The following is a 27,994-nucleotide window of genomic DNA, read 5'->3' on the forward strand; positions in this document are numbered from 1 at the left end:
ACATTGTCACAGACTGAGGTGACACTATGTAGACCAGGCTGGCCTTGAACTCACAGAGATCTGCCTGCCTCTGCCCCATGCCCAGCCCAACAGCTATTTTTAAAGCACTGGCTTTTTGCCAGGCCCTTAGCTAAGTTCACTGATGAGCAAAACCAGGGCCTCTGCATTTATGAGGCTTATGGATAACGAAACTCAGCAATACATTGTCACAGACTGAGGTGACATTGTCTAGAGAAAGATCAGTGAGGCATTTGCTAGAAGGTTTTTATGGAGCTGCTAGGCAGGGTGTGGCTAAAGCAAGCTGCCCTTACCTCTGAGGGATGAGCAGGTGGTCGCTGGGCACAGGTAAAGTCACAGAAGACAACAGTAGACAAGCTCTGATCAGTGCTGGCCAATCCTACTTCATCTGGATTTTCACCCATCTGATTAGACTTGTGTTTTTTTGGTTTTTTTTTTTTGTTTGTTTTTTTTTTTTTTGAGACAGTGTCTCCCTGTAGCCCTAGGTGGCCTGGATTCGCTATGGAGACCAGGCTGGCCTTGAACTCACAGAGATCTGCCTACCTCTGCCTCCCAAGTGCAGGGATTAAAGGCGTGTGCCACCACACCCAGCTTTTAGACTTGTGATTTTAAAAACAGTGGTGGAGGGACTAAAGAGATGGCTTGGCAGTTAAGAGCACTGACTGCTCTTGCAGAGGACCTGGGTTCAATTCCTAGCACCCACATGGTGGTTAACAACCATCCCTAACTCCAGTTGCAGGGGATCCCGACGCCCTCTTCTGACTTCCGAGGGCACTGCACGACACAGGCACACACACACATGCAGGTGATAAACTCATGCACATAAAATAGAAATAAACAACGGGAGGCAGATACAGGTGAATCTCTGCGAGTTTGAGGCCAGTCTGGTCTACATAGTGAGTTCTGGGGCTACAGAGAGACCCTCTCTCAATACCCCCCCCGAATTAAAAATGAATAAATAAATTTTTTTAAAAAGCTAGAATGAGAAATACAAGTGTAGACTTGCTTTTTTTTGGGGGGGGGGGCTGCGGAGTAGATTGGAGCAGAGAACAGAGGTATTGGAGTCCCATCAAGTTTAGTCAGATTCCTGACAATGGAGAAGGAAGCTGACAAGAGTCAGGGAGGTTCCCTAACTAGGGAAGAGGTCAAGGAGAAGAGTGCCCAATGACTCCTGGGTCCATGACTTGAACAGCTGGTGGCCTTGCCACCATGTAAAGGCTAGGCACAGGAACGGAGATGCCAAGCACATTTCACCACAAGAGACAGTCAGAATTTTGTTTGGTTTTGATTTTGGTTGGTTTTTTGTATCTTTATTACTTTTTTTTTTCCTCTCTGATTTTTGTATGTTTTTGTTTTTTGAGACAGGGTCTCCCTGTAGCCAGGCTGGCCTTGATCTCACAGAGATCCATCTGCCTTCCAAGTGCTGGCCTGGCCCTGTGTTTTTGTTGTTGTTGTTTTGCTTTTTTTGAGACAGGGTCTCACTCTGTAGCCCAGGCTGACTTTGAACTCAGAGTTCCAGCTGCCGCCAGATACTGTGTAAAGTTCCTCAGAGGGCCTGCCTCCCAGACACCTGGTAGGTTCATGGCCAGCTCTTGTCTTAGGCCAAACATGCCTTTAATCCCATGCAGGGGCAGCAGGAACAGGGGCAGAAAGATGACCAATTTGAGGCCAGGATGGTCTACATAGTGAGACCTGGTCTCAGTCCATTAATGTCTTTTCAGCATTTGGGGTGGCATGTGACAGAGGATTGTAAGCAGTTGATGACTCACTTTAGGTCAGTATGTTGGGTTCTCTCGGAGGCTTCTGTGACGCCACACCTCGACACACTCTTGCATCAAGGCCTTCCTTTTCTTCCCATCACCATATTGGAGTCCTTTCTGTCCCTATGTCCAGGCCTTCCCCTCTCAGACACCTCATACTCCTGTTTTCCCTGTCAGCATAGCTCCAGTGTCTAGAGGGGTCTGACACGCACATGTTCCCAGTCAGCACTTCCAGACAAACACATGAATGCCAAGAGGAAAAGACAGATATTTTCTCCTCCTTTGCTCTCATTTATTAATTCATATTATTGTAAATTGAATGTAATCATGTAAGAAAAGTCTTCTTTGCAAACAAATAGATTGCCTGGTTTCTAATACATATTAAAACGTGTGTTGAAAACCAAGCCTGGGGGCACACACCCCTAATCCCAGCACTCAAGAGGCAGAGGCAGGCTAAACTGCCCGTAGAGGTTAGACTGGTCTGCATATTGAGTCTGAGACCAGCCAGTGCTACATAGTGAGATCCTTCTGAGAAAACAAACAAAGGTATTGAAATATAACTGCATTATGCCTTACAACATAGATGAACATTGCTTATATCATAATGTTGGATTTTTTTTTTTGCCTCTGAATTTAAAAAAGCAGCTAGTGATTTATTTAACTTTTTTTTTTTTTAAGCTAGAGTCTCACTGTGTAGCCCTGACTGTCTGGAGCTCACTGTATAGACCATCCAGCCCCAAACTCATGGGCAATCTTCCTGCCTCAGCCTCCAAATATTGAGATTACATGCTGGGATTACAGGTGTGCCCCACCTTGCCTGGGTTGTGTGGAACTAGGGATTGAACCTACAACCTCATGCATGCTAGGAAGTAGTCTAACAACTGACCTTCGTCCTCAGCCCTTTATTTCACATTTGAAAAATAATTTTTAGACAGGCGTGGTGGCGCACACCTGTAATCCCAACACTCAGGAGGCAGAGGCCGGCAGATCTTTGTGAGTTCAAGGCCAGCCTGGTCTATATAGTGAGTTCCAGGACACCTGGGGCTACAGGGAGACCCTGTCTCAAAAAGATGGAAATTTCAGGATATTTCTTGCACGTATCTTTTAGTAAATGACATTGAAGGTGTGAGTAATTTTAAATTCTCGTAAATAAAACTTGAAGGGTGAGGGCTGGCGAGATGACTCCGTGGGCAAAGGCACTTGATGCTAGGCCTAATGACCTGAGTTTGAGGCTGGCATGAAGATGTCAGAGGACAATTTATGAGAATCTTTTCTTCCACCATGTGGGTCCCAGGGGGGAGGGGGGTTGTCAGGCTTGGTGGCAGATGCCTTTACCTGCTGAGCCATCTTACTAGCCCCATACTATATTTTTTGTTTCTTCTTCCCCATGATACGTTTTGGTGATATGATTTGGTGAGGGCCAAGTAAGACTTTCTCTAAGCCCTGGAGCAGGTGGTTGTAAACTGAGTGTTGTAAAATGAGGAGACCAGGGTCAGTACTTTGGGAAGTTGGCATTGGTCTCTGATGTAAAATTAGGTTCATCAGGCTCTGGTGGCACATGCATTTAATCCAGCACTTGGAAGGCAGAGGCAGGTGGATCTCTGTGAGTTCAAGGCCAGCCTGGTCTAAATAGCAATTTCTAGGTCAGTTGGGCTATAGGGAGACCCTGTCTCAAAAAGACAAAAAAAAACAAAAACAAAAACAAAAAAACATATATATATATAATATTTATTGGGCTGGGCATGTTGGTGTGCACCTCCCTGTGAGTTGGAGGCCATCCAGGGGATACATAGTAAGTCCCTGCCTCAAAAAAAAAAAAAGTATTTTTACTGTGTGCATGTGTGTATATGTGTTCATAAATGCCACAATATACATGTGGAGATCAGAAGGCAACTTTTGAGCATTAGTTCTTCTGTCACGGAATCTAGGAATTTAGCTTGTTGGTTAGGTTTGTACAGCAAGCTTTTTTATCCTCCGAGCCGTCTTGCTGGCCCAGTTTTCTTAAAAAGTGTGTGTGTGTGTATGTGTCTGCAAGTGTGAGTACACACATGCCATGGCAGACAAGGGGGTTATTTCTTGTCTTAGGCTTCATTTTGAGGCAGTGTCTCTCTTGTTTCTGTTGCTACATGGCAAACTCCAGCCACCTGGCCTGCGAGCTTTGGCATCGAGGCAGGTCTGTCTGTCCTTCCCGTCTCACTGTAGGATTGCTGGGATTAGAGATGTACACCAGTGTATCCGGCTTTTTACATGTGTTTTGAGGAGCAAACTCAGGTAGTCAGGATTGCTTAGCAAGTGCACTTTTACCCAGTGGGCCATCCTACTACCCCCCCCTCTTTAATTTTTTTATGTCCAGTTGGGATAGGTTTTAAAAAGTTCTTGTCAGCCAGGCATGGCGGCGCATGCCTTTAATCCCAGCACTCGAGAGGCAGAGGCAGGTGGATCTCTGTGAGTTCAAGGCCAGCCTGGTCTACATAGCGAGTTCTAGGACAGCTGGGGCTACAGGGAGACCCTGTCTCAAAAAAAGTTCTTGTCTTTTTTCTTTTTATGTGTATGCCCTGTGTATGCCTTGGGGTGTGTGTGTGTGTGTGTGTGTGTGTGTGTGTGTGTGTGTGTAGAAGATGCTTTTATTGGGAAAAAAGAATAATTCAACATCAATTAAAAAAAAAATACCAGTAGGGCTGGAGGCTGGCTCAGCGGATAAGAGCACTGGCTGCTCTTGCAGAGGACCTGGGTTGGATTCCCAGCACCCACATAGTGGCTAACAACTGTCCAGAACTCCAGTTCAGGAGATCTGATGCCTTCCCTGACCTCCACTGGCATTGTACAACATGGGTGCACTTACACACATGCTAGCAATACACTTACACACACACACACACACACACACACACACACACACAAACCCAGTAAAGACTGGGCATGATGGTGCCCGCCTACAGTTCCAGCTGAAGGTAGAAGCTGAAGGATAATGAATTAGAAGCCATCCTGGGCTTCATTGTGTGTTCCATGCTATCTTGAGCTATATAGTAAGATTCTGCCTTAAAAACAAAACAGAAAATAAATAAAACTAAAAATTGAAAAACAAAAGCAACCATATACACACCTAAAGTAAGAAAATACCAGTGGAGGGGGGCTGGAGAAATGGCTCAGTGCTTAAGAACACTGACTGTTCTTTCAGAAGACCTGGGTTCAAATCCCAGCACCCACATGGCAGCTAACAACTGTCTATAACTCCAGTCCAGGGACTCTGACAGTCTCTTCTGTTCTCTGCAGGCACTGCACGACACGGGAGCACTTACCTACATGCAGGCAATACATGCATACACATAAAATAAAAATAAATATTGCCGGGTGTGGTGGTGCATGCCTTTAATCCCAGCACTTGGGAAACAGAGGCAGGCGGATCTCTGTGAGTTCAAGGCCAGCCTGGTCTACATAGTGAGTTCTAGGACAGCTGGGGCTACAGGGAGACCCTGTCTCAAAAAGACCAAAAAAAAAAAAAAATAATATATATATATATATATATATATATGTTAACTTGCAGTTAACACTTTATCTTTCTGGAGGGGAGGTGTGTGCCCTGGAGGCCCTCGTCCTCTGCTGGCTGGGAACCCTGGATATATATATTAAAAAAAAAAAAAATGCCAGTGGAGAATATGCCACTTAAAACAGGGTGGGGTGGTTTGTCTTTCTTTACTTAGCCGATAGCTTCCTTGTTTCCCTTTTTGTGGGTCAAGGTGCAGTGGAGAATATGCCACTTAAAACAGGGTGTGGTGGTTTGTCTTTCTTTACTTAGCCGATAGCTTCCTTGTTTCCCTTTTTGTGGGTCAAGGTGAACAGAAGCTGGGGATGTAGTAGCTCAGTTGGAGTGATTACCAAACATGCAGGAGGCCCTGGATTTGATCCTTAGCACCCTGTTAAAAAAAAACACGGGGGCTGGAGAGACGACTCAGCACAGTCAAGAGCACTGGCCGCTCTTGCAGAGACCTGCCTGGGTTTGGTCCTAGCACCCACATGGTGGCTAACAACCATCTGTAACTCCAATTCCAGGGGCTTCAGTGCCCTCTTCTGGCCTCCACAGGCATTGCACACAACATGGTCTATATACATACATGCAGACACATAAAGTAAAAATAATAACTAAAATATTAAAAATAAAAAACCCATCGTGGTGGCACATACCTGTAATCCCAGCACTTAGGAGGTGGAGGCAGTAGGATCAGAAATTCAAGGTTGTCTTCAGCTACATAGTATTCAAGGCCAGCCTGTGATACACAGACCCTGTCAGAACAAACAACCACTAAAGTGAACAGATCATTTCCTTCCTCTGCTTCTTAGGCAGCAGGAAGCATGGGGAAGTTCCCTTTGACTGGAGGCAGGGGCACAGGACAGGGGAGATGGACACTGTCAGTGTGGCTGGACTCTACTGGCAGCTGGGGTAAGAGGGGTGTCCCTGGTACTTCTAAAGGCTGTTAGCTGGATTAGTTTTGACCTGGACATGTGAAAGTTATACATGTGCCATGGCTAAAAATAAATGCTGGTCAGAAAGAACTCTGCCCAGCTGTGCTGAGTGCATCTATCTTGGGCCCCTCCCTTTCCTGCTGCCACAACTCCCTGATACCTCCAGCAACTGCGGAATCCGCTTCTTCCCCTTAATTGACAGGCTTTCTTCCTTCATTCCCAGTCAGGCTCGGTACAAGGTCTGTTAGGGTTCAGTGCTGAGACTTCAGGAGTTAAGGCTGCCTGTTACCTATTTTTTTTTTCCCTTTGATTATTCGCCACTTTGGGGGATCACTTTTGCATAGCTACTTTCCTCTAGTAGAGCTTACTAAATGCCAGCAAATCATGGAAAGAGTCATGATCAAAGTTAACTTGCAATTAACACTTTATCTTTCTGGAGGGGAGGTGTGTGCCCTGGAGACCCTCATCCTCTGCTGGTTGGGAACCCAGCAAACCAACTTCGGTGGCTGCAGCCTCTCAGTGCACAGACCACTGTCTGCTGGCTCTGTTTACTGAGCAAGTTTTGTTAATTAAAGTGTTGTATGTGCTGTGAAACGGAAGCTCTGGGAGGTCTGCTCTTCATCCACATAGAAACTCTTAGGACTTTCATCATGGATGCTAGGTCACAGGGGACAGTGCTACAGTCAGAAGAAGCCCTGTGGCGTGCTGGGAGGGATGAGGCTTTAAGTCAGATCTGGAGTTCAGGTCTGAATTACCCATTTAAACCAGTTTCTTCAAGTGTAAGATAGAAGTCCATCCCCTGCCAGCACCTAATTCCTAGGGTCATTGTGAGCATTTAATTAGATTTACATGACTAGAACTTAGAACATTCTAAATTTCTCTAGAAAGATTAGTCACAGCAGTTTAGATTGAAACTTTGCTGATCCATTGAAGTAACCCAACAATAACATTTAAACACACATATGGCATATTGAAAGTATTTTAACAGTTTTAAAAATGGACTTTTGAAAAAAAAAAAAAAGTTGGGCGTGGTAGTGCACGCCTTTAATCCCAGCACTCGGGAGGCAGAGGCAGGTGGATCTCTGTGAGTTCAAGGCCAGCCTGGTCTATATAGTGAGTTCCAGGACAAAAAGACCAAAAACAAACAAATAAACAAAAAAAGGACTTTTGCGGGGCTGGAGAGATGGCTCAGTGGTTAAGAACACTGACTGCTCTTGCAGAGGACCTGGGTTTGATTCCCAGCACCCATATGGTGCCTACCAACCGTCCTTGGCTCCAGTTCCAGGGGAATCCAAAGCCCTCTTCTGACCTCTGCGGCATTGCATGACACAGGTGCACTCATAAACACGCAGGCAATACACTCATACATATACAATAAAAATAATAAATATTTTTAAAAATGGACGTTTGAGGAGCAGTTCTGGGTTTATAGCAAACCAGTGAAAAGTACAGAGGTCCCATATATGCTGCCCTTGCATGGACAGTGACCCACTCTCAGCCCCTCACCCAAGTGGCACATTTGTTATAATCAGTGAGCCCACTCAGATGTGCTATTATCACACCAAATCATAGCTTACAAGAGTTTGTATATTCTCTGGATTTGGACAGATGTGCTAACCTTTATAGTCTTAATATGGAATTTTTTTTTTTTGACACAGGTTTTCCCTGTAACTCGAGCTAACCTGGAACTCTATGTAGACCAGGCTAGCCTTGATCTCACAGAGATCCACCTGCCTCTGCCTCCCAAGTGTTGGACTAAAGGGGTGCCCACGTCCAGCTCTAATACAGATTTTTAAAAGATTATTTATTATTATTATTTTTTGGTCTTTTTGAGACAGGGTCTCCCTGTAGCCCCAGCTGTCCTGGAACTCACTGTATAGACCAAGCTGGCCTTGAACTCACAGAGATCTGCCTGCCTCTGCCTCCCAGTGCTGGGATTGAAGGCATGCGCCACCACACCCGGCTATTATTTTCTTATTTTATGTGTACGAGTGTATTGCCTGCATGTATGTGAATGCACCCATGCTGTGCAATGCCTGTGGAGGTCAGAAGAGGGTGTCATATCCCCTGGGACTGGAGTTACAGATGGTTGTTAGCCACCATGCAGGTGCTGGAATTTGAACCCAGGTCCTCTGCAAAAGCAACCAGTGCTCTTAACTGCTGAGCCATCTCTCTAATGTAGCCATGTAATACAGAATTTTAAAATTATTTTTTAAAATACTTTCTCTGACCTAAAGAGCTCTGGTGCTCTGCCTGACCATTCCTTCTTCACACTTGCCCTGGGTAACCACCGTTTCACTTCTGATTGTGTTGCAGTCACACAGTGTGGGGTCCCTTGAAACTGACTTCTGTACTAAGCAATCTGCGTTTAAGGTTCCTGCACGCCTTTTCATATCTTAGTAGCTTTTGAGTGTTGAACGATACTGCATTGTCTGGCTATTCTGCAGTTTATGTGTTAATTTATTGAAGACTGTATTTTTACTTTGTGTGTGTGTGTGTGTGTGTGTGTGTGTGTGGTTCCAGTGGAGGCATTGGATCCCTGGAGCTGGAGTTAGAGGCAGTTGTGAGCTTCCTGTCGTGGGTGCTGGGAATTGAATTTAGGTCCTCTGGAAGATCAGTATGTGCTCTTAACTTCTGAGCTATCCCTCCAGTCCAGTTGAAGGATATCTTGATTGTTTCCAAATTTTAACAATTATGATAAATAAATTTGCTCTAGATAGCCGGGCATGATGACACACACATTTAATCCCAGCACTCAGGAGACAGAAGGAGGTGGATCTCTATGATTTCTAACTTGGACAACTTAGCGAGTTCAGACCAGCCAGAGTTACATAGTAAGACCTCGTTTCAAAAAAACAGTGCAAAGCCTCACTGGAGGATGTAGCTCAGTGGTAGAGAGTGTGCCTGTCATGGACAAGGCCATGGGTTTATTCCTGAGGCACTGAAGACAAAACACAAAAATCCAAAGTATCTTCTGAGACTCCAGGCAGCCTCTTATCTGTAAACTCATGTAAAATCAAAAAGAAAGTTCCGTAGTTCCCACATGTGGTGGCCCAGAGTGAGCATGTCCATTCCAGAAGCAGTGGGAGGGCAGTGAGGCAAGACCAGACCAAAGTAAAGACTGCACCCAGCCGGCCAGCAGCAAACCCTAGAACTGTCCAGCATCTGGGCATGCATTGGCATCATCTCAGCTCCAAGGGGAACTGGACCAGCTTCCTTCGGTACCTGCCGTCTCCTCAGCAGACACCCCACATTCCTGGCACCTCTGGTATCCTGGGCTCCTTTGCAACTCAAGAGTCACCTTCACAGCTTCCCTCATGGTCCACTTGGGATCTGGCAGGGAGTCTGACCCTGCAGTGCATTGCCTGGACTCGCCCCTCACTCTCCTATTCTGAGTGCTGGGGAAACCTGCCGCACCTGGGTGGTGTCAAGTTCTGCCCTCTGAAGATATATTTGGGCCCTTTTGGACCGTGCCTGGAGTGGTCTCTGAGGGACATGACTGAACTGGGAAAAATATTTTCCTTGGCAGCTTCTTTGGATCAGGGTACCCCTTTGGTTCTCCCTGATTGATTGGTTGATTGATTGATTGATTGATTGATTGATTGATTGAGACAGAGTCTTGATATATTAGCTCCAGACTGGTCTGGTAAGAAAGTTACCCTCTTGCCTCAGCTGCTTGAGTGGTAGATCACAGGCATGCACCATCATGCCCAGCTTTCTCTCATTTGCAAGTGAAAGTCTTTGAGATGAGCTTGTGTTTTACCCCTGGGGCCTTCTGTGGGAGTCTCTTTTAGATGCTATCCCTGTGGTTCCAGTGCAGAATGTGAGGCTTTCTCTGTCTGTAACTTTAAGCGTATGCTCCCAAGCTGCATTTTTCCACATTTCTGCTCTGCTTTTTGCTCCAGATCCATATTATAAAGCTGGCTAAAGCCACTGAATAAGTTATTCCATCCTTTTTTTTTTTTTGAGACAGGATCTCATGTAGCTCAGGCTGGCCTCAGATATACTATGTACCCGAGGATGACTTGAACTTCTACTTGTCCTGCCTTTACCCCCAAGTGCTGGGATGACAGGCATGTGCTACAGTACCCAGTTTTTTGAGTTGGTGGGGATCACATCCAGAGCCTCATGCAGAGACAAGCACTGCACCAGCTGAGCCCTGCCCTCAGCCCTCTGACCTTAAAACTCACCCTCACTGGTATTTTAGAACATGAGCAAACTTAGCCAGATTCTTTGCCAGAATGTGCCATGGATTCTTCTAGTCCCATTCCCAATAGTGTCCTGTTCCCATCTGAGACTTCAGTGTAGTCCTTTTCTTTCCTTTTCCTTTTTTGAGATAGGGTCTCCTTGTAGCCCCAGCTGGCCTGGAACTCGCTATATAGACCAGGCTGGCCTTGAACGCACAGATCCGCAGAGATCTGCAGGCATTGCACAACATGGGTGCATTTACATACATGCAGGCAATACACACGTACACATAAAATAAAAATAATAAAAAATATTTTGTTATTTTGCCTTTTTTTTTTTTTCCTCAGAGCTGAGGACCGAACCCAGGGCTTTGCGCTTGCTAGGCAAGCGCTCTACCACTGAGCTGAATCCCCAACCCCAATAAAAAATATTTTTTAAAAAAAGATTGTGTTGGCTGGGCGTGGTGGCGCACGCCTTTAATCCCAGCACTCGGGAGGCAGGGGCAGGCGGATCTCTGTGAGTTCAAGGCCAGCCTGGTCTACATAGTGAGTTCTAGGCCAGCTGGGGCTACAGGGAGACCCTGTCTCAAAAAAGACAAAAAAAACACCAAAAACGAAACTTAAGAATTAAACTCAAGAAGTGAAAGCCTGGTAATTTGTCTGAAATGCAGTGTCAGTGTAAACCTTAACTTCTTCCCTCTTTATTGTTTCTCTTTCTAATATGTACTTCCTGTCACTGAACTGCATATTCAAAGCAATGTGTCATCAGAAGCAGTGACAGTACAGTAGCAGCCAGAACTTAACTCTGTGGAGAGCTCCAAATACCATTTTCCTCTGAGCCAGGGACTCCTTAGAAAAGTTGAATTCTGATCTGAGACAGAGATGCCTAAGGTGAGCAAGTGATATCTCACAAAGACAAAACCAGACAGACAGCTAAGCAATCTAAGACTGAAGATTTATGTCAGAAAGAATGAAGGTTCGGTGCTGGGGAGGTGGCTCCATGGTAAACTACTTGTCACACAAGCATGGGAAAGACAGAAGTTTGGTCTTAATCACATAAAAAGCTAGGCACATGCCTATAATCCCAGTACTTAGAAGATAGAGACAAGAGGCTGGATCCCAGGAGCTTGCTGGGAAGCTCATCTAACCAATGAGGAAGTTCCAGGTTCAATAATAAATAATAATAACAATAATAATAATAATAAAGTGAGGGCTGGAGATCTCGCTCAGCAGTTTAGAGCACTTGCTGGTCTTGCAGAGGACCTGAGTTCCATTCCCAACATCCACACTGGGTAGCTCACAGATGCCTGGAACTCCAGCTCCAGGTGATCTAATACCCTTTTATGGCCTCCAAGGACACTGCACTCGTATATACAAATTCACACATAGATATACACATAATTAAAATTAAAAATAAAATCTTTTTTTTAAAAAAGTGGAAAATGATTGGGGAGGATACCCAAGATGGACCTCTGACTTCCACATATGCATTTGTGTTTGTGCATACTTATATCACGTACACACACACACACACACACACACACACACACACAGAGTTTGATTTATCTAAGGTTTAGATAAAATATGATGGGTAGAAAGCTGGGTGTGGTGGCCCATGCCTTTAATCCCCGCAGTTGGGAGGCAGAGGCAGGCTGATCTCTGTGAGTTCAAGGCCAGCCTGGTCTACATAGTGAGTTCTAGGCCAGCTGGGGCTACAGGGAGACCATGTCTCAAAAAGATTAAAAAAAAAAAATCACTAGTTTTAAAAAAGAAACAGCGCTAGGCATAGTGGTGCATACCTTTAATCCCAGCACTCGGGAGGCAGAGGCAGTCAGATCTTTGTGTGTTCAAAGCCAGTCTGATCTACAAGTTCCAGGACAGCTGGGGCTACAGGGAGACCCTGTCTCAAAAAGACAAAATAAAAGATGATAGATGATAGATAGATAGATAGATAGATAGATAGATAGATAGATAGATAGATGATAGATAAAAAAGAAACAGATTGGTACAGTTACTGTAATCACAGCCATTGGGGAGGCTAAAGCTGGAGAATTATTTAATCCCAAGAACAGCTTACGCAATATAGGGAGCCCCTTTCTCAAAAAAACCTGTAACAAGCTGTGGCTAAGTAAATAAAGTACGGATGAGGTAAGTGGAAAAGCAAGGCAGAACAGTACTTACAGGAAGTTATTCACTGTGGGATTAACAAAAAAGAAAGAAAATAAGTGTCCATTTACGCTTACAGGCTGTAACATCCCAAGAACCTTCACAAGGGTGCTCTGGGGACAGACACAAGAGCAAAGGTTTGCTTTTCTTCTTCTAAGTTGTTTTGGAGGCAGGGTTTCCTCACGCCCAGACTGGCCTTGAAGTCCTGGCACTACCACCTCAGCCTCCCCAGTGCGGGGATGGCAGGAGTGCGCCTCCACACATGCTTCAGGTGCTTGCTTTGCCCTCTGTGGCTTTGCCCTTTTGAAGATTTTCTTATTGAAAAAATAAGTTTTGGGGCTAGAGAAATGGCTCAGTGGTTAAGAGCACTTGCTGTACAGTCATGAGGACTAGAGTTTGGACCCCAGCTCTGTGTCACAGCGGGTGTCCCACAAACATCTGTGACTCTGGCTCCAAGGGATCCTATAGACTTTTCCTGTCTCCATGCATGCACATACATAATATGTCTTTTTTTTTTTTTTTGGTCTTTTTGAGACAGGGTCTCCCTGTAGCCCCAGCTGGCCTGGCACTCACTATGTAGACCAGGCTGGCCTTGAACTCACAGAGATCTGCCTGCCTCTGCCTCTGGAGTGCTGGGATTAAAGGTGTGGGCCACCATGCCTGGCACATAGTACATCTTTAAAAAATTAAAAAGTAAAATTGAGAACCTCAATCTAAACACTTGTGTAAATGTAGGATGACAGAGTGTTAATCCTGAAAGGGTTTTAAAGGCTCTTGGGCCCCTGACTACAAAATTGATGAAATCTAGGCCGGGCATGGTAGCGCACACCCTAGGTTGCTGTATGATCTGCTTGACCATGTGATATCTGCCTTTGTGCTTCTAGTGCATGTCTTCTATCTGAACCTGTCCTTTGGAGGGCATGAGAACAGGGCTCTTCACACACAGGGGCATTCCAGTGCATTCCTGTAGCGCTGGGAGAAGACCAGGGCAGGTTGTGAGGTCAGGAATGCAGCAGCTCCATTCGTTTGAGTCATCTTAAGGAACGGGGGATTTGACATATTTCATTCAGCCAGCAGAAACTGCCTAAGGAATAATGCTTGACATTCTTCTTGGAAGTTAGGAAAGTCTTTAATGCTCCCTCCAAACTAGCCAAGCTGTACGAGGTTTTAAAGAGATGTGCCACCTCCTCCTCCAGCCACCTTCTCCTCCAGCCAACTGTTGTACACAGAGGCAACTGTTGTCTCCTGTTCTGTCCCGTCTGGTGTGTCCTGTCATCATGGCGGTTTGTCTTCGAACACTTCCCATGTTGCTCCAGAAGCATCTTGTTGCTTCCAAGGTAGAAACTGTCAGAATCATCTGGTAACTACACAGTGTGGTGTTTTTCTTTATGAGATGAGAAATTTGCTCTTCTGTTAGGCTGTTTATGTCTAGCCATTCCTCCTTTTAGCAGTTTCTGAGTTCCTGTGGAGCTTAAAAAAATAACGTTAAATTTTCTTTTTTTTTTTTCCTTTGGTCTTTTTGAGACAGGGTCTCCCTATAGCCCCAGCTGGCCTGGAACTTGCTATGTAGGCCAGAGTAGCCTTAAGCTCACAGAGATCTGCCTCCCTCTGCCTCTGAGTACTGGAATTAAAGGCATGCACCACCATGCCGTGCATAACTTAAAAATCTTAAAGTAGATATTTTAAAAAGTAAAATGGCGGGGCTGGAGAGATGGCTCAGCAGTTAAGAACACTGTTCTTGCAGAAGACTTGGGTTTGAATCCCAGCACCCACAGGGCAGCTAACAACTGTCCGTAACTCCAGTTCCAGGGGATCCAACAGCCTCTTCTGTCCTCCGTGGGCATTGCATGACACCAGTGCACGCACTTACATGCAGGCAATACATGCATACACATAAAATAAATAATAAATTAAAATAAAATGGCTTAAAAAGTTCAGGACTGTACTGCTAATGTGTAGCCTTGTGATAATTTATTGATTTTCAACAATTTATTTCATTTCACATTTAACTTCACTCATAAACATTATTCATAAGGTCATTCTGCAGAAGTGTGGCAGCTGTTCTCTAAAACACTCTGTAAAAAGTAAACTTCCGTTTGTACTGAATTCAAGCAGTACAATGACTGTTCACTTTCATGTTGGTCTTACTTAGAGAGGAGACCCATAAATGATGAGAAGGCCTTGTGTGTAGAGGCAGGCCACAGACCACAGCGATGTGATAGGGGCAGGGCCAGCAAGATGGCTCCATGTTTAAAGGTGCCTGTCACTAAGCCTGACAACCTGAGTTTGGTCCTTGGAACCCACATGGTGGAAGGAGAGAAGCAGGCAAGTTGTCCTCTACCTCCATACATGTGTACATGCACGCACATACCCTATACATGTACATAAGAATTTTTTTTTGTGACAGGATCTCCCTGTAAACCCAGCTGGCCCAGAACTTGCTATGTAGATCAGGCTGGCCACGATCTCACAGAGATCTGCCTGCCTCTGCCACCCAAGTACTGGGATTGTACCACCACACCCAGTTTTAAATTTTTTTTAAACTTTATTATTTTTATTTTATGTGTATGTGTATATTTCCTGCATGTAGGTAAGTGCACCCATGTTGTACAATGCCCTCGGAGGTCAAAAGAGGCTGTTGGATTCCCTGGGACTAGAGTTACGGACAGTTGTTAGCTGCCATGTGGGTGCTGGGATTCGAACCCTGGTCTTCTGCAAGAACAGTGTTCTTAACTGCTGAATCATCTCTCCAGCCCCCCCAGCTTTAAATTTTTAAAAAACTTTTATTTTAATCTTATGTGTATGAATGTATTGCTTGCCTGTATGTAAGTGCATCTGTGTCATGCCCACGGAGGTCAGAAGAGGGTGTCAGATCCTCTGGAACTGAAGTTACAGATGGTTGTTAACTTCCATGTGGGTGCTGGGAACCAAATCTGGGTCCTCTGCATGAGCAGCCAGTGTTCTTAACCTCTGAGCCATCTCTCCAAACCCCCTTCCTTTTTTTTTTTTTGAATGGTGCTGCCAGGGGAGTAAACTGTTAGAAGTGAGATATGGTTAGGTGTATGACTGCATGCCATTCTTTGCAGATTAGCAAGATGCCTGAGCTGTGTAGCTTATTAATAGAGATTTCCTGTGGTACAGGTTATCATCACAGGGAATCTGATGTTGTTAATGAAAACATTTCCAAAACATCCACAACCCCCCCACTCCACCCTTGGCAGTCAGTGGAAGTGGAGATTACCTGACATCAGGGGAGTGAGGGCTGGTCTGGGGTAGGCTAGCTGGTCTAGCTCAAGCGTTGACTTAATTTTAATGTGTGTGTGTGCGTGTGTGTGTCTGTGTCTGTGCAAGAATATGCCACGTGTGTTTGTGCCCCAGGAAGCCAGAAGAGGCTTTTAAAGCCCCTGGAGCTGAAGTTACGGGGACTTGTGAGCTGCCTGATCTGAGTGCTAGGATCTGAACTTGAGTCCTCTGAAAGAGCAGCAGTGTTTCCTAACCGCTGAGCCATCTCTCCAGCCTGCAGGCTTTGACATTCTTGGTACTGTCATTTGATGCCTAGACGTTTTAAACTTGAATGAAGTCTATTTTACCTCATTAATTTTGTTGCTTGTGTTTTTGAGGACATGCCTAAGAATTTGGTGTATCTTGCCAAATTTGAAATCATAGAGATTTACCAGTTTTTTCATAGTTTTATCAGTTGTGATTAGGTTATTAGCCCCCCCCCCACTTTTAATTTTTTTTAATTTTTATTTTTTGAGGCAGGGTGTCACTGTGTAGCCCTGGCTGGCCTTGAACTCCCTATGTAGACTAAGCTAGCCTCAGTCTCACATGGTGTACATCACCATGCCCAGCTATTAGTCCATTTTGAGTTAATTTTTGTACCTTATCTAAGTCCAGTGAGAACTTTGCTTTTTGTGGTAAAATTCCCAGCCTGTCCACATTACATTTCAGAATTCTTTCATTGCACATACGCATGATACAGTTTGGATGCAAGCGTTCCTCACAGGCTGTGTATGCACGGTTGGCCCTTAGTGGCACTGTGGTGGAGGTCATGGAACCTTTTGGACATGGGATCTAGCCACAGAGCTAGGTCCACAGGAGAGGGCTGTCGGGTTGTAGCTCAGCAGCGCTCTGCTCCCTGATCCATGAGATGTGAGCATGTCGTCTCATGCTCTCACTACCACAGAGCACCCAGCCACCACACCTTCCCTGCCATGTGAGCTGTTGCCCTCAAACTAACCCAGAAAAAGCCCCTTCCTCTGCTAAGTTGCTCCTTGTCTGATATTTGGTCAGAACAACAAGAAGTGTAAACCCTGTGCATGCCAGCCAGAAGTCACCATGGATTTCGTAGTATTTTAGATTATTCTGCATTGTATTACTCAAAACAGAACTTAACATGTTTTTCAAAATGATACATTTCTAAGTATAAGACGTTAATTTTCCAGTTCATGGGCTTTGTGTCAGTGCTGCATACAGGTTGGAGGATTCCTTTCCTGTGAGTCCATGGTCTCCTTTCAGTTTGCACATCACAGGCTTGATGGATGAGCATTGGAAGACCCTATCATGACAGGAAGAAGGGATTAAGGACGAGGTTGAACTCTGGGGCGGGAGAGGAGAGGACCAAAAGGTCAGTAACTGTGAGGCTGCAGTGGCATCTGGGAATGCACAGAGGGCAGCAGCAAGGGTGACTGCAGAATGGAAGGAGGTGCTCCCAGGAGGTGCTCCCAGGAGCCAGGAGGTGCGGGTGGGACAGGGAGGCTCACCCACCACCAGCAAGGGATGGTGAGGGGAGGCGGTTGACTTTCCTTCAGCTTTGGAAATAATGCCGACTCAGTTATACCTTCAACTTCAAGTGTTGAGAGCTGCAAGGAGGTGGAGGAACTAGAGAAATTAAGAGTTATTATTTCCAGGCTGGAGAGCTGACTCAGCTCAGCACTGACTGCTCTTGCAGAGGGCCTAGATTTGATTACCAGCACCCACATGGCAGCTAACAACTGTCCTAATTCCAGTTCCAGGGGATCCGACGCTCTCTTCTGACTTTCTTGGGCATTGCACAACACAGGTACACTTACATACATGCAGGCAAATACATTCATACACATAAAATTTAAAAAATAATTTAAAAAAAACGTTTTTATTTCAACCATCATCAGAATGTTGGTTAAGTCTGAGTAAAACTTTGTTGTACATCTGTATTTCTATGGGTTTGTTTGGCTTTTCCCTATTTTTATTTTTAAGATTTAACCTTTTTTTGGAGGGGGGTCTTTTTGAGACAGTCTCCTTGTAGCGTCAGCTAGCCTGGAGCTCGCTATGTGAACCAGGCTGGCCTTGAACTCACAGATCCGCCTGCCTCTGTCTGGCATTATTTTTAACTTTTAAAAATCGTGTGTATGGCTGGGCATAGTGGTGCATGCCTTTAGTTCCAGCACTTGAGAGGTAGAAGCAGGCAGATCATAGTGAGTTCTAGGCAGCTGGGGCTACAGGGAGACCCTGTTCTAAAACAACAGCAAAATCATGTGTTTTGTGTGTGTTTCTGTGTGTTTTGTGCACCTGAGTGTTCATGGAGTCCAGAAGAGGGCATCAGAGCCCCTGGTGTTGGAGTTACAGGTGATTGTGAGCTGCCCAGTGTGGGTTCTGGGAGCTGAATTCCGGTCCTCTGTAGGAGCAGGAAGTGCTGTTAACTGTTGAGCCATTTCTCCAGCCCTGTCTTTCCATTTTAAAAAAAAAAAATTTATTATTTGATTGATTGATTGAGTGATTGATTGAGACAGGGTCTTCCTGTAGCCCCAGCTGTCCTGGAACTCACTATGTAGACCAGACTGGCCTTGAACTCACAGAGATCCACTTGCACCTGCCTCCTGAGTGCTGGGATTAAAGGCGTGCGCCACCACACCTGGCTTATTATTTTTATGTGTATGCATGTACCACCTGCATGTATGTAAGTGCACCCCTGTCACGCAATGCCTGAGGAGAACAGAAGAGGCCATCAGATCCCCTGAAACTGGTGTTTCAGACAGTTGTTAGCTGCGTTGTGGCTGCTTGGATTTGAACCTGGGTCCTCTGCAAGACCAGTCAGTGTTCTTAACCGCTGAGCCATCTCTCCAGCCCCTATCTTTCCATTTCTTAACAAAATGTCCTAGTTAGCTTCCAGCTGGGCATTGTGCCATACACTTGTAAATCCCAGCAGTTGAGGCAAGAGGATCAGGAGTTCAAGCTACTTATAAAGTCCAAGGCCAGCCCAGGCTACATGAGGCTTTGTCTCAAAAGACACTACTAAGAATAGTATGCATTAAAAAAACTACATTCCTCCCCCCCCCCCCCCCCCCCCCGGTGTGGTGGTGCACGCCTTCAATTCCAGCACTCAGGAGGCAGAGGCAGGCAGATCTCTGTGAGTTCAAGGCCAGCCTGGTCTACATAATGAGTTCCAGGACAGCTGGGGCTATGGGGAGACCCTGTCTCAAAAAGACAAAAAAACAAAAACAAAAAACAAAAACTACATATCACTGGACATGGTGGCACATGCCTTTCATCCCAGCACTCGGGAGGCAGAGGCAGGTGGATCTCTGTGAGTTTGAGGCCACCCTGGTCTACATAGTGAGCTCCAGGCCAGCTGGGGCAACAGGGAGACCCTGTCTTAAAAAGAACAAAAACAAACCCAAACTACCTGTTAATTGTCACTGTGCTGGATGAGTGGTGAGAACGCTGCTCATGGAGCATGGTGGGACGTGGTGGAGAGGAAACTAGTGCATCCCTCGCCTCTCACTGGTGAAGCCTCCTTATACAACAGAGGGCAGCACACAGAAGGCCACATGTGGCCAAACTTTAAAGAATAAGAGACTGCAGAGTGTGTGTCCCTGGATAGACTCCTGTATTAAACCTCTCCCACCCAGGGCTCAGGGACCACTGAGGAAGAGGGGGCGGAAAGACTGTAAGAGCCAGGGCTGGTTCATAAACACAGGGAAGCAGAGGCTTTCAGGCCACTGGAAGCTGCACATATGAACTTGTGGCCCCAGACCCATGCCAACTCAATCAGACGGGGGCCCAGGAGTGGATTGAGGGAAATGGGTGGTGGGCCAGCCCTATTCTGGAAACTGTTGGAGACTGAGCTGCTGGGTGAGGGAAAGTAGGCCTTACTTACGATCTCTAGATGGGCTGACTAGACGCCAGTGGATGAATTTGCACCAAAGGACATCTGGGGACAATGCTTGACTGGATAGGACTTAACACGTATGGCAGAATACACGCGGCACAATGGTGGTGGGGAGATGGATGGGGAAGGGAGTCCAAATTTGATTAAGAACTGTTGTATGAAATATACAAAAGCTCAGTAAAAAATGAAAAAAAAAAAGAATGCTGCTGCATCATAGCTCACTTCTCAGAGGATGCTGGGAACTTAGGGCGGAGAGGTATTGACCTGTGGCCATCAGGTAGAGCAGGCCCTGGGATGCACAGGAGTGAGGCGCTCAGAGGGAATGCATTCATTACACTGTGTCCGCCTCTTCAGGCTCATCACAGATTGCTTTGTTTGGTTTCTTATTTTTATAGTCTTTTTTTTTTTTTTGGGTTACCTTGTTGGCTGTGCGTTCTAAGGGCTTTAAGAAAGAAAGGGAAAGATGGACAGGACAAATAGCTGAGCGGGAGGGAAGAGTGTGGGTGACAGCCCCTGGTTGTTGTAGATGCCCTTGGCATGATGCAGCAGAGTGCCTGTTGTTTCCCACATGAATGAGAGCTGCCTCATAATAGTTACTTGGAGGGGTCTAAACAACAGCTGGTTCTTAGTTACTGTGCCACGTGTGGTATTTAGTCTCTGGTTTTGTGTGAATGTGTCTTCTTGAATGCTAACCCTCCCATGTGCCCTCTGACTTCAGGTGCTGCTTGTAAGCAGTAGTTGCCATCCAGACCGATGGATTGTCCCTGGAGGAGGCATGGAGCCAGAGGAGGAGCCTAGTGTGGCGGCAGTCCGGGAAGTCTGTGAGGAGGTATGCACTAAGGATTAGGGCATCGTCCCCTAGTCTTGAACTTGTCCTGTCATTATCTCTGTACTTTGTCATGATCACAGAGGGATAGCCTTTGATGGTCACCATGTCCCTTCCCGACTGACACAGCAATAACTGTTTGTCAGCAGGCTCTGCAGGAGGGCTGGCAGTAGTGACTGTGTAGTGATACCGGTAGCTGTGGCTCTGTTCCAGCATTACCTCTGGTATTGTGAGAGATCAGCTATCAGCACAAGAAACAAAAGGAGCAGGCTGGTTAGTGTGGACAGCTTGGTCTCATTAAACCTCTGGCTGAGGAGGAAGGCAAGGCCCTGGCTTTCCTGTGTCTTCCTGGCCTTGGCTGGTGAGCAGCGCTGGTGATGGTAGCTTTAGTCATACTGCGTGTAACACAACTGTGTGCCAACATACACGGGCTGATTCCTTCACTGCATACCACATCTTATGAACTACTCTGTGTGATAAACAGAAGCTTTGAACCCTTCCTTCCCTAATTTTGAGAATTTCTAGTCTAAAAGGGTTGGGAATGTGGCTTAGTGGTAGAGCACTCTCTTATTATGTGCAAGGCCCAGGGATCAGTCCCCAGGACATCCCCCAGCCCCAGAATTAAAAAAACCTTGAAGGCGAAAGGAAAATGAGAAAGATAGCAAGTGAAAGCTGAGAAGAGAGGCTGGAGTGTGGCTCAGCTGCTCACCACTGCTGCTTTTGCAGAGGACGCAGGTTCAGGTCCAGCACCTGCATGGTGACTCATACCTATTTCTAACTCCAGTTCCGGGGGTTACATACCCTCTGTAGGCATTGCACTCACATAGTGCACACATATACACAGGTAGAAATACTCATACCTATAAAATAAAAATAAATTAATAATTTTTTTTCGGTCTTTTTGAGACATGGTCTCCCTGTAGTCCCAGCCGGCCTGGAACTCACTATGTAGACCAGGCTGTCCTTAAACTCACAGAGATCTGCCTGCCTCTCCCTCCCGAGTGCTGAGACTAAAGGTGTGTATAAAGGAGTCTATAAATTAATAATTTTTTTAAAGATTTTTTTGGTTGTGATACATTTTTTTTAAAAATATTTTTATTTTCATTTTCTGTGTATGAGTGTATTGCCTGCATACATGTGAGTGCACCCATGTTGTGCAATGCCATGGAGGTCAGAAGAGGGCTTCAGATTCTCCTGGAACTGGAGTTAAGGATGGTTCGTAGCTGCCATGTGAGTGCTGGGTATTGAACCTGGGTCCTCTGCAAGAGCAGTCAGTGCTCTTAACCGCTGAGCTACCTCTCCAGCCCCTAAATTAATATTTTTTAAAAAAATAAAAGGAAATCAAGCTGGGCGTGGTGGCACAATCTTTAATTCCAGTACCAGGGAGGCAAAGGCAGGTGGATCTCTGTTTGAGGCCAGCCTGGTATACATAGTGAGTTCCAAGCTAGCCAGGGCTGCATAGTGAGATTTGTTTCAGAAAAGAAAAAAGGAAACAAGGGGAAGGAGCTGATGTCCCTTCACAGCCTGTGGCGGTGCCAATGCTGGGCCCTGTGCTGTGTCCTCATTTAGGACTTGAACTCAATCCTGTGGCTTCTGCTGTCACCATGTATTTTCTTGGCACACATAAGTAATATTTTAAAATTTATTTCCTTCTTCTAGAGGAAATTAAGCCTGACCGTGGGGACATTTTAAATAGCACTTAGAACACATCTAGATATCTAGTTATTTAGTTCATTGGTAAAGTGCTTGCCTAGCACATATAAGGCTCAATTCCCAGTACTACAAAAACAAACAAAGAGTCTTTGGGCTGCAGATTTGGTTTGTCTGGTAAAGTACTTGCCTTGCATGCATGAAGCCCTGGGTTCGATCCCCAGCTCTACATAAACTGGGCATCACGTGCATGCCCAGAATTTCAGCAGTAAGGAGAGAGATGCAAAAGGATCAGCAGTTCAAGGTCTCTCCTTTTATCACGTATTTGATGTCCAAAGTGAGCTTGTCATCCCTGCAGGCCGTGACCAGGCTTCCCATATAAGTCCCCCTTCTATCCACTACCGGCCTTGGCTTTTGTCCAGGACTCGGTCTTGTGGTGGTAGCAGCCTGGCTGCCACTGTCCACCATTACACCTTCAAGCATAGGGTCTGCATTCTCGCCTCAGAGGTTTGTTATTTGGGGATAAAGAAACCTTCCCAGGAGTCCCCCAGCAGACTGTTTTCTGGTATTCCAGAGTTATTTGACTAGCCCATGCCAAAAACAGCCCCCATCAGTGGGAAAGACAGATCTGTGTCCCAGCTTACAGAGCTTCACCTGCTGTGATCCGATAGGAAGCCTTTCAGACTATGGCAGTTTAAAAGCATGGCCAGCCTGGTGTTGGGTTTCACACCAGTAATTCCAGCACTGAAGAGGCAGAGGCAGGAGGATCACTGTAAGTTGAAGACCAGGCAGGTTATATAACAAGTCCCTGTCTCAAAAAATAAATAAATAAAAGAGTGACCAGTAGGAGAAGATAAAGACTTCAGAGTTTTTGTTTAGAAATTTACTTAGAATGTTATATGCTGGTTCTATAATATGAAAGGATGAACACATAGCTGGGTATGGTGTGCACACCTAGAATCCCAGCACTCGGGAGGTAGATCAGGGGTTCAAGGCCAGCCTGGACTAAATGAGATACTGTCTCAACACCTCAGCCTCAAAAGAACCCTAATAAAGGGCTGGAGAGATGGCTCAGTGGTTAAGAGCACTGACTGCTCTTGCAGAGGACTTAGGTTTGATTCCTAACACCCACATGGTGGCTAACAATTGTCTGTAACTCCAGTTCCAGGGGATTCCAATGCCTTCTTCTGGTGACTGCGGGCATTGCACAATCAATACACTCATATACATAAAATAAAAATAATATAAATAAACCGGGCTGGAGAGACAGCTCAACGATTAAGAACAGTGACTGTTTTTGCAGAAGACCTGGGTTCGAATCCCAGCACCCACATGGCAGCTAACAACTGTCCGTAACTCCAGTTCCAGGGGATCCGACAGCTTTTTCTGTTTTCTGTGGGCATTGCATGACACGGATGCACTTACCTACATGCAGGCAATACACACATACACATAAAATAAAAATAATAAATAAAATGTTTTGGGGTTTTTTTTTTTTTTTTTTTTTTTTTGAGACAGGGTCTTCCTGTGTGCAACTACATCCGGCCAAAATATTAAAAAGTAATAATAATAATAAGCCAGGCATGGTGGCACACGCCTTTAATCCCAGCATTCAGGAGGCAAAGGCAGGTGGATCTCTGTGAGTTCGAGGCCAGCCTGGTCTACATAGTGACTCCAGGACAGTTGGAGCTACAGAGAGATCCTGTCTCAAAAAGACCCCCCCCAAAAAATAGTAATATAAAAAAAACAAAAAGAAATGGAATATCTCAGGCCTCAATCAGCCTTCCTTTGCCAGAGTCTGACTTGACCAGGATTCCCAGGTGACTGCAAGCCCCTGCATTAGAGCACTGAGTTGGTATGGAGTCATATCCTAGTCTCCTGACGAAACTGTGACGGGCTCTTCCGGGGCTGGACTCTGGGTTGTCAGCTCCACGTCCATCCACGTCCTCTCTGCACACAAGGAGACCGGAGAGTGCTTTGCCCAGACTGGTGCTGAATGCAGCTAAGTCTCATTTGGGAGACGGGATCGCCAGCATAAACCCTTGCACTGGTTGCCACAGGCACAGGAGAGGAGCAAGCGGGGCTCTGAAGGAGCGGACCCATCCCGGTAGGTCCCTTTCAGCGGCACACATTTTGAAAAGGCACTCTGTTTCTTCAGTTGGCAGCTGTCCTGGCAGCTTCCTGCACCGGCTGGTTGGTTGGTTGGTTGGTTGGTTGGCAGCTTCCTGACCCATCCTAGAGGCAGCTACGCCCTTGGCAGCCCAGTTCTGTGGTATGCTTTGGGGAGTTGTTCCTGGAACTTTGGCCTGCAGGTCTGTTTCCTCAACCCTCCCAGTGCTTCTGTAAGGTGCTTCTATCCCTTAGCAAACCCTTCTCTTAACCCAGTAAGATAGGAGTCTACTGATTGCAGGTCCAAATCTTGACCAGTCCAGATTCCTTGTGCTTTTGTTGCATCTGCCATCCTTCCCTGCCAGGCCCTGCTAGCCTACAACAGAACTGAGACATCCCTCTGGCCAAGGGATTTGTCAGTGTGAGAGAATCAGTATTTCTATGGTTGAATCAAATAGACTGGAGTCCACAGGAAGTGAAACTGACAGAATTCACTTTAGAATCTGCACCTCCCTCATAGCTTTTTACCAGCTGAGTGTTATCTGGCCATTCAGCAAATAGGCAATGTCCATTTGTCTTGGACCAAGCCATAGCCTCCTGCTGGAGATAATAGAAAATGTGTGAAACATTTGAATTTGCCACAGTGAGTTTCAACACCTTTTAGCAAATACAAGCAAATAAAAATATCTGAAAACTGAGATTTGAAGGAACTGTGAGTACGGCGTGCTGAAGGGACGGTTAGTACGGCGTGCTGAAGGGACGGTTAGTATGGCGTGCTGAAGGGACGGTTAGTATGGAACCGTTAGTACGGCGTGCTGAAGGGACGGTTAGTACGGCGTGCTGAAGGGACGGTTAGTACGGCGTGCTGAAGGGACGGTTAGTACGGCGTGCTGAAGGGACGGTTAGTACGGCGTGCTGAAGGGACGGTTAGTACGGCGTGCTGAAGGGACGGTTAGTACGGCGTGCTGAAGGGACGGTTAGTACGGCGTGCTGAAGGGACGGTTAGTACGGCGTGCTGAAGGGACGGTTAGTACGGCGTGCTGAAGGGACGGTTAGTACGGCGTGCTGAAGGGACGGTTAGTACGGCGTGCTGAAGGGACGGTTAGTACGGCGTGCTGAAGGGACGGTTAGTACGGCGTGCTGAAGGGACGGTTAGTACGGCGTGCTGAAGGGACGGTTAGTACGGCGTGCTGAAGGGACGGTTAGTACGGCGTGCTGAAGGGACGGTTAGTACGGCGTGCTGAAGGGACGGTTAGTATGGCGTGCTGAAGGGACGGTTAGTATAGAACCGTTAGTACGGCGTGCTGAAGGGACGGTTAGTACGGCATGTTCCAGGGCCTTCCTGCAGAGTAGTCAGCTCTGGCACAAAGATTGCCACGGAGGAGGTCTATGGTTTTAGACCTGCTCATTTGGGACTACCCTGTTCTGGAAGGTTTTCTGAGTAGTTAGTGTCATGGTCATTTTCTGACTTGACCCTAAGGGAGGTGCAGAAGACCTGGGGTCTGGGTGTGTGCAGGGTGTGTGCAGGGTGCAGGTACAAGCCTGTACTTTGCCTCCCTGGGCCTGAGGCCTCAGGACCTTTGCCTGGTTCATTCCAGAGGCCCCTGAGTCTGCTGTTCAGGTAAGTGGGGCCTGGCCACTTAGGAGACTCAGGCTGCCAAAGTTTGATTAGATCCAGTTGGCTTCTGTCATCTTCAAGGTGTAAAAGACAAAGTGATGTGTGAGTTGCCGTGTGGTTATGGACTCAGACAGGTTATTGCAAGGTCTGAAATAAGAGTGAAGATTGTGGGAGACCAGAGGGGGAAAGAAGCTCAGTGACTCAGCTCAGGCTCCTGCTTGCTTTTAGGCATTTTGATGGGAACTGACAGTTCTGCCTTGTAGAGCACGTTTGGCTTTGATGTCTATTCACCAAACCTCATTATATAGTTGTTCCTTTTTACGTGTGTGTGTGCGTGTGCGTGTGCGCACTTGCTATACAAGCCTGAAGACCCGAATTCAGTCCATAGAACCCACATGACAGTGGAAGGAGAGCCAGCCACAAAGCGTCCCTGACCGCCACGTCTTGGCACACCCACATCTTTAACCCCAGCACTCCAGAGGCAGAGGCAGGTGAATCTCTGTGAGGTGAGGCCATCCTGGTCTGCATAGCAAGTTCCAGGCCAGCTGGGGTTACATACCTAGTGAGACCCTGTCTTAGGAAAAAAAACAAAGAACAACAACAACAACAAAAACCCCACAAAAAAGTCTGAACTGCTTTGAAAAGGTTCCAAGTAAATCAGTACTATGCAAACAGAAATTAGGGGGGGGGGTGGAGAGACAGCTCAGTGGTAGAGTGCCTGCCTAGCATGTGTGAGACCTGAGTTCGGTCTCCAGCACCACAAAATAATAATAATAAAAAATTATGGGGGCTGCTGGTGTGGTGGTGCACGCCTGTAGTCCCAGCACTTGGGAGGCAGAGGCAGGCGTATCTCTGAGTTCAAGGTCAGCTGGGGCTACAGGGAGACCCTGTCTCAAAAAGACCCCCTACACACAAAAATTACGGGGGCTGGAGAGATGGCTCAGCAGTTAAGAGCACTGACTGCCCTTGCAGAGGACCCAGGTTAAATTCCCAGCACCCACATGGCAGCTACTAACCGTCCTTAACTCCAGTTCCAGGGGAATCCGAAGCCCTCTTCCGACCACCGCGGCATTTCACGACACGGGTGTACTCACATACATGCAGGCAATACACTCATACACATAAAATAAAAATAATAAAAAAATATTTTTTCAAAATTTTAAAAAAAAATTACAGTTAGAGAAATGTGGCATTATTTTTGGTCTTTCTGAGACACGGTCTCCCTGTAGCCCCAGCTGGCCTGGAACTCTTCTGCTGGGTTCAAAGGCATGTGTACCACACTTGGCTAGGAATGTGGCATTATAAAGACAGAAATAATCTAGAAAAAATAGAACAGAGAGGGCCTGCCTCTGCCTCCCAAGTGCTGGGATTAAAGGCATGGTCCACCACGCCTGACTAGAGAAGGTAATTTTTCTAATTCCATTTCCTTCACTGGAGACTTAGACTTGAAATCATAGAGGATGTTGATAGGTATTTTTGTCCTCGAATGAAAGCTGCTGAAAGTCTTACTTAGAAATTTGTTTAGTTTTCAAATAGTATGAATTTTAAAAAATACTTTATTTAGATCCTAGCAGGCAACCTGAGAGGGTGGATTCGGACCTCCTCCATTGGGGTAGCTGCTCAGAGCTCAGCAGACCACCAGAGAGTGCCGGGTTTTGGCCTCCCTCTGGCCTCCAACTACCAGAGGGCCTGAGAGCCCAGGGGACAGCCTGACAGCCTCCGGATCCTGCCTCCACATGGTGGTCCTTTTAATAAGATGATGCTATACAGCAGTCCCTTTTGCATGAAATAACTTCCATCATCACGACTTCGGCTGAGCCTGATTGCTAAACATAGTCACAACTGGGGTTGCTGACGGTTGTGTTCATTCATTAAAGGAGGGCCAAGCAGGGTCACTGGACCCTCACTTGAGTATCCAGCCACTCTTTCCAGGCAACTAGTCCAGCCTTGGAAGACAAAAGAAAAATGAGGAAGAACCTAATAGAGGGATGCTTTTGGAAGCTCTTGTCAAGAAACTCCAATGGACTCTCATATGAACATTTGAAAAAT

At 46.2% G+C, this 27,994-nt stretch overlaps 1 protein-coding gene across 1 annotated transcript in view; it reads left to right on the forward strand.

Moving 5' to 3' along the window:
* Nudt3 (nudix hydrolase 3) overlaps positions 1-27,994 on the forward strand; it is an 80,970-nt gene that overhangs the window by 21,555 nt on the left and 31,421 nt on the right. The window contains exon 2 of the mRNA XM_008840131.3: positions 20,461-20,571. Within this exon, the coding sequence (XP_008838353.1) occupies positions 20,461-20,571 (111 nt within the window). The remainder of the gene's footprint in view (positions 1-20,460; positions 20,572-27,994) is intronic.

This window comes from Nannospalax galili, unplaced genomic scaffold, assembly GCF_000622305.1.
Source record: "Nannospalax galili isolate Female #2095 unplaced genomic scaffold, S.galili_v1.0 scaffold538, whole genome shotgun sequence".
Classification (NCBI taxonomy): domain Eukaryota; kingdom Metazoa; phylum Chordata; class Mammalia; order Rodentia; family Spalacidae; genus Nannospalax; species Nannospalax galili.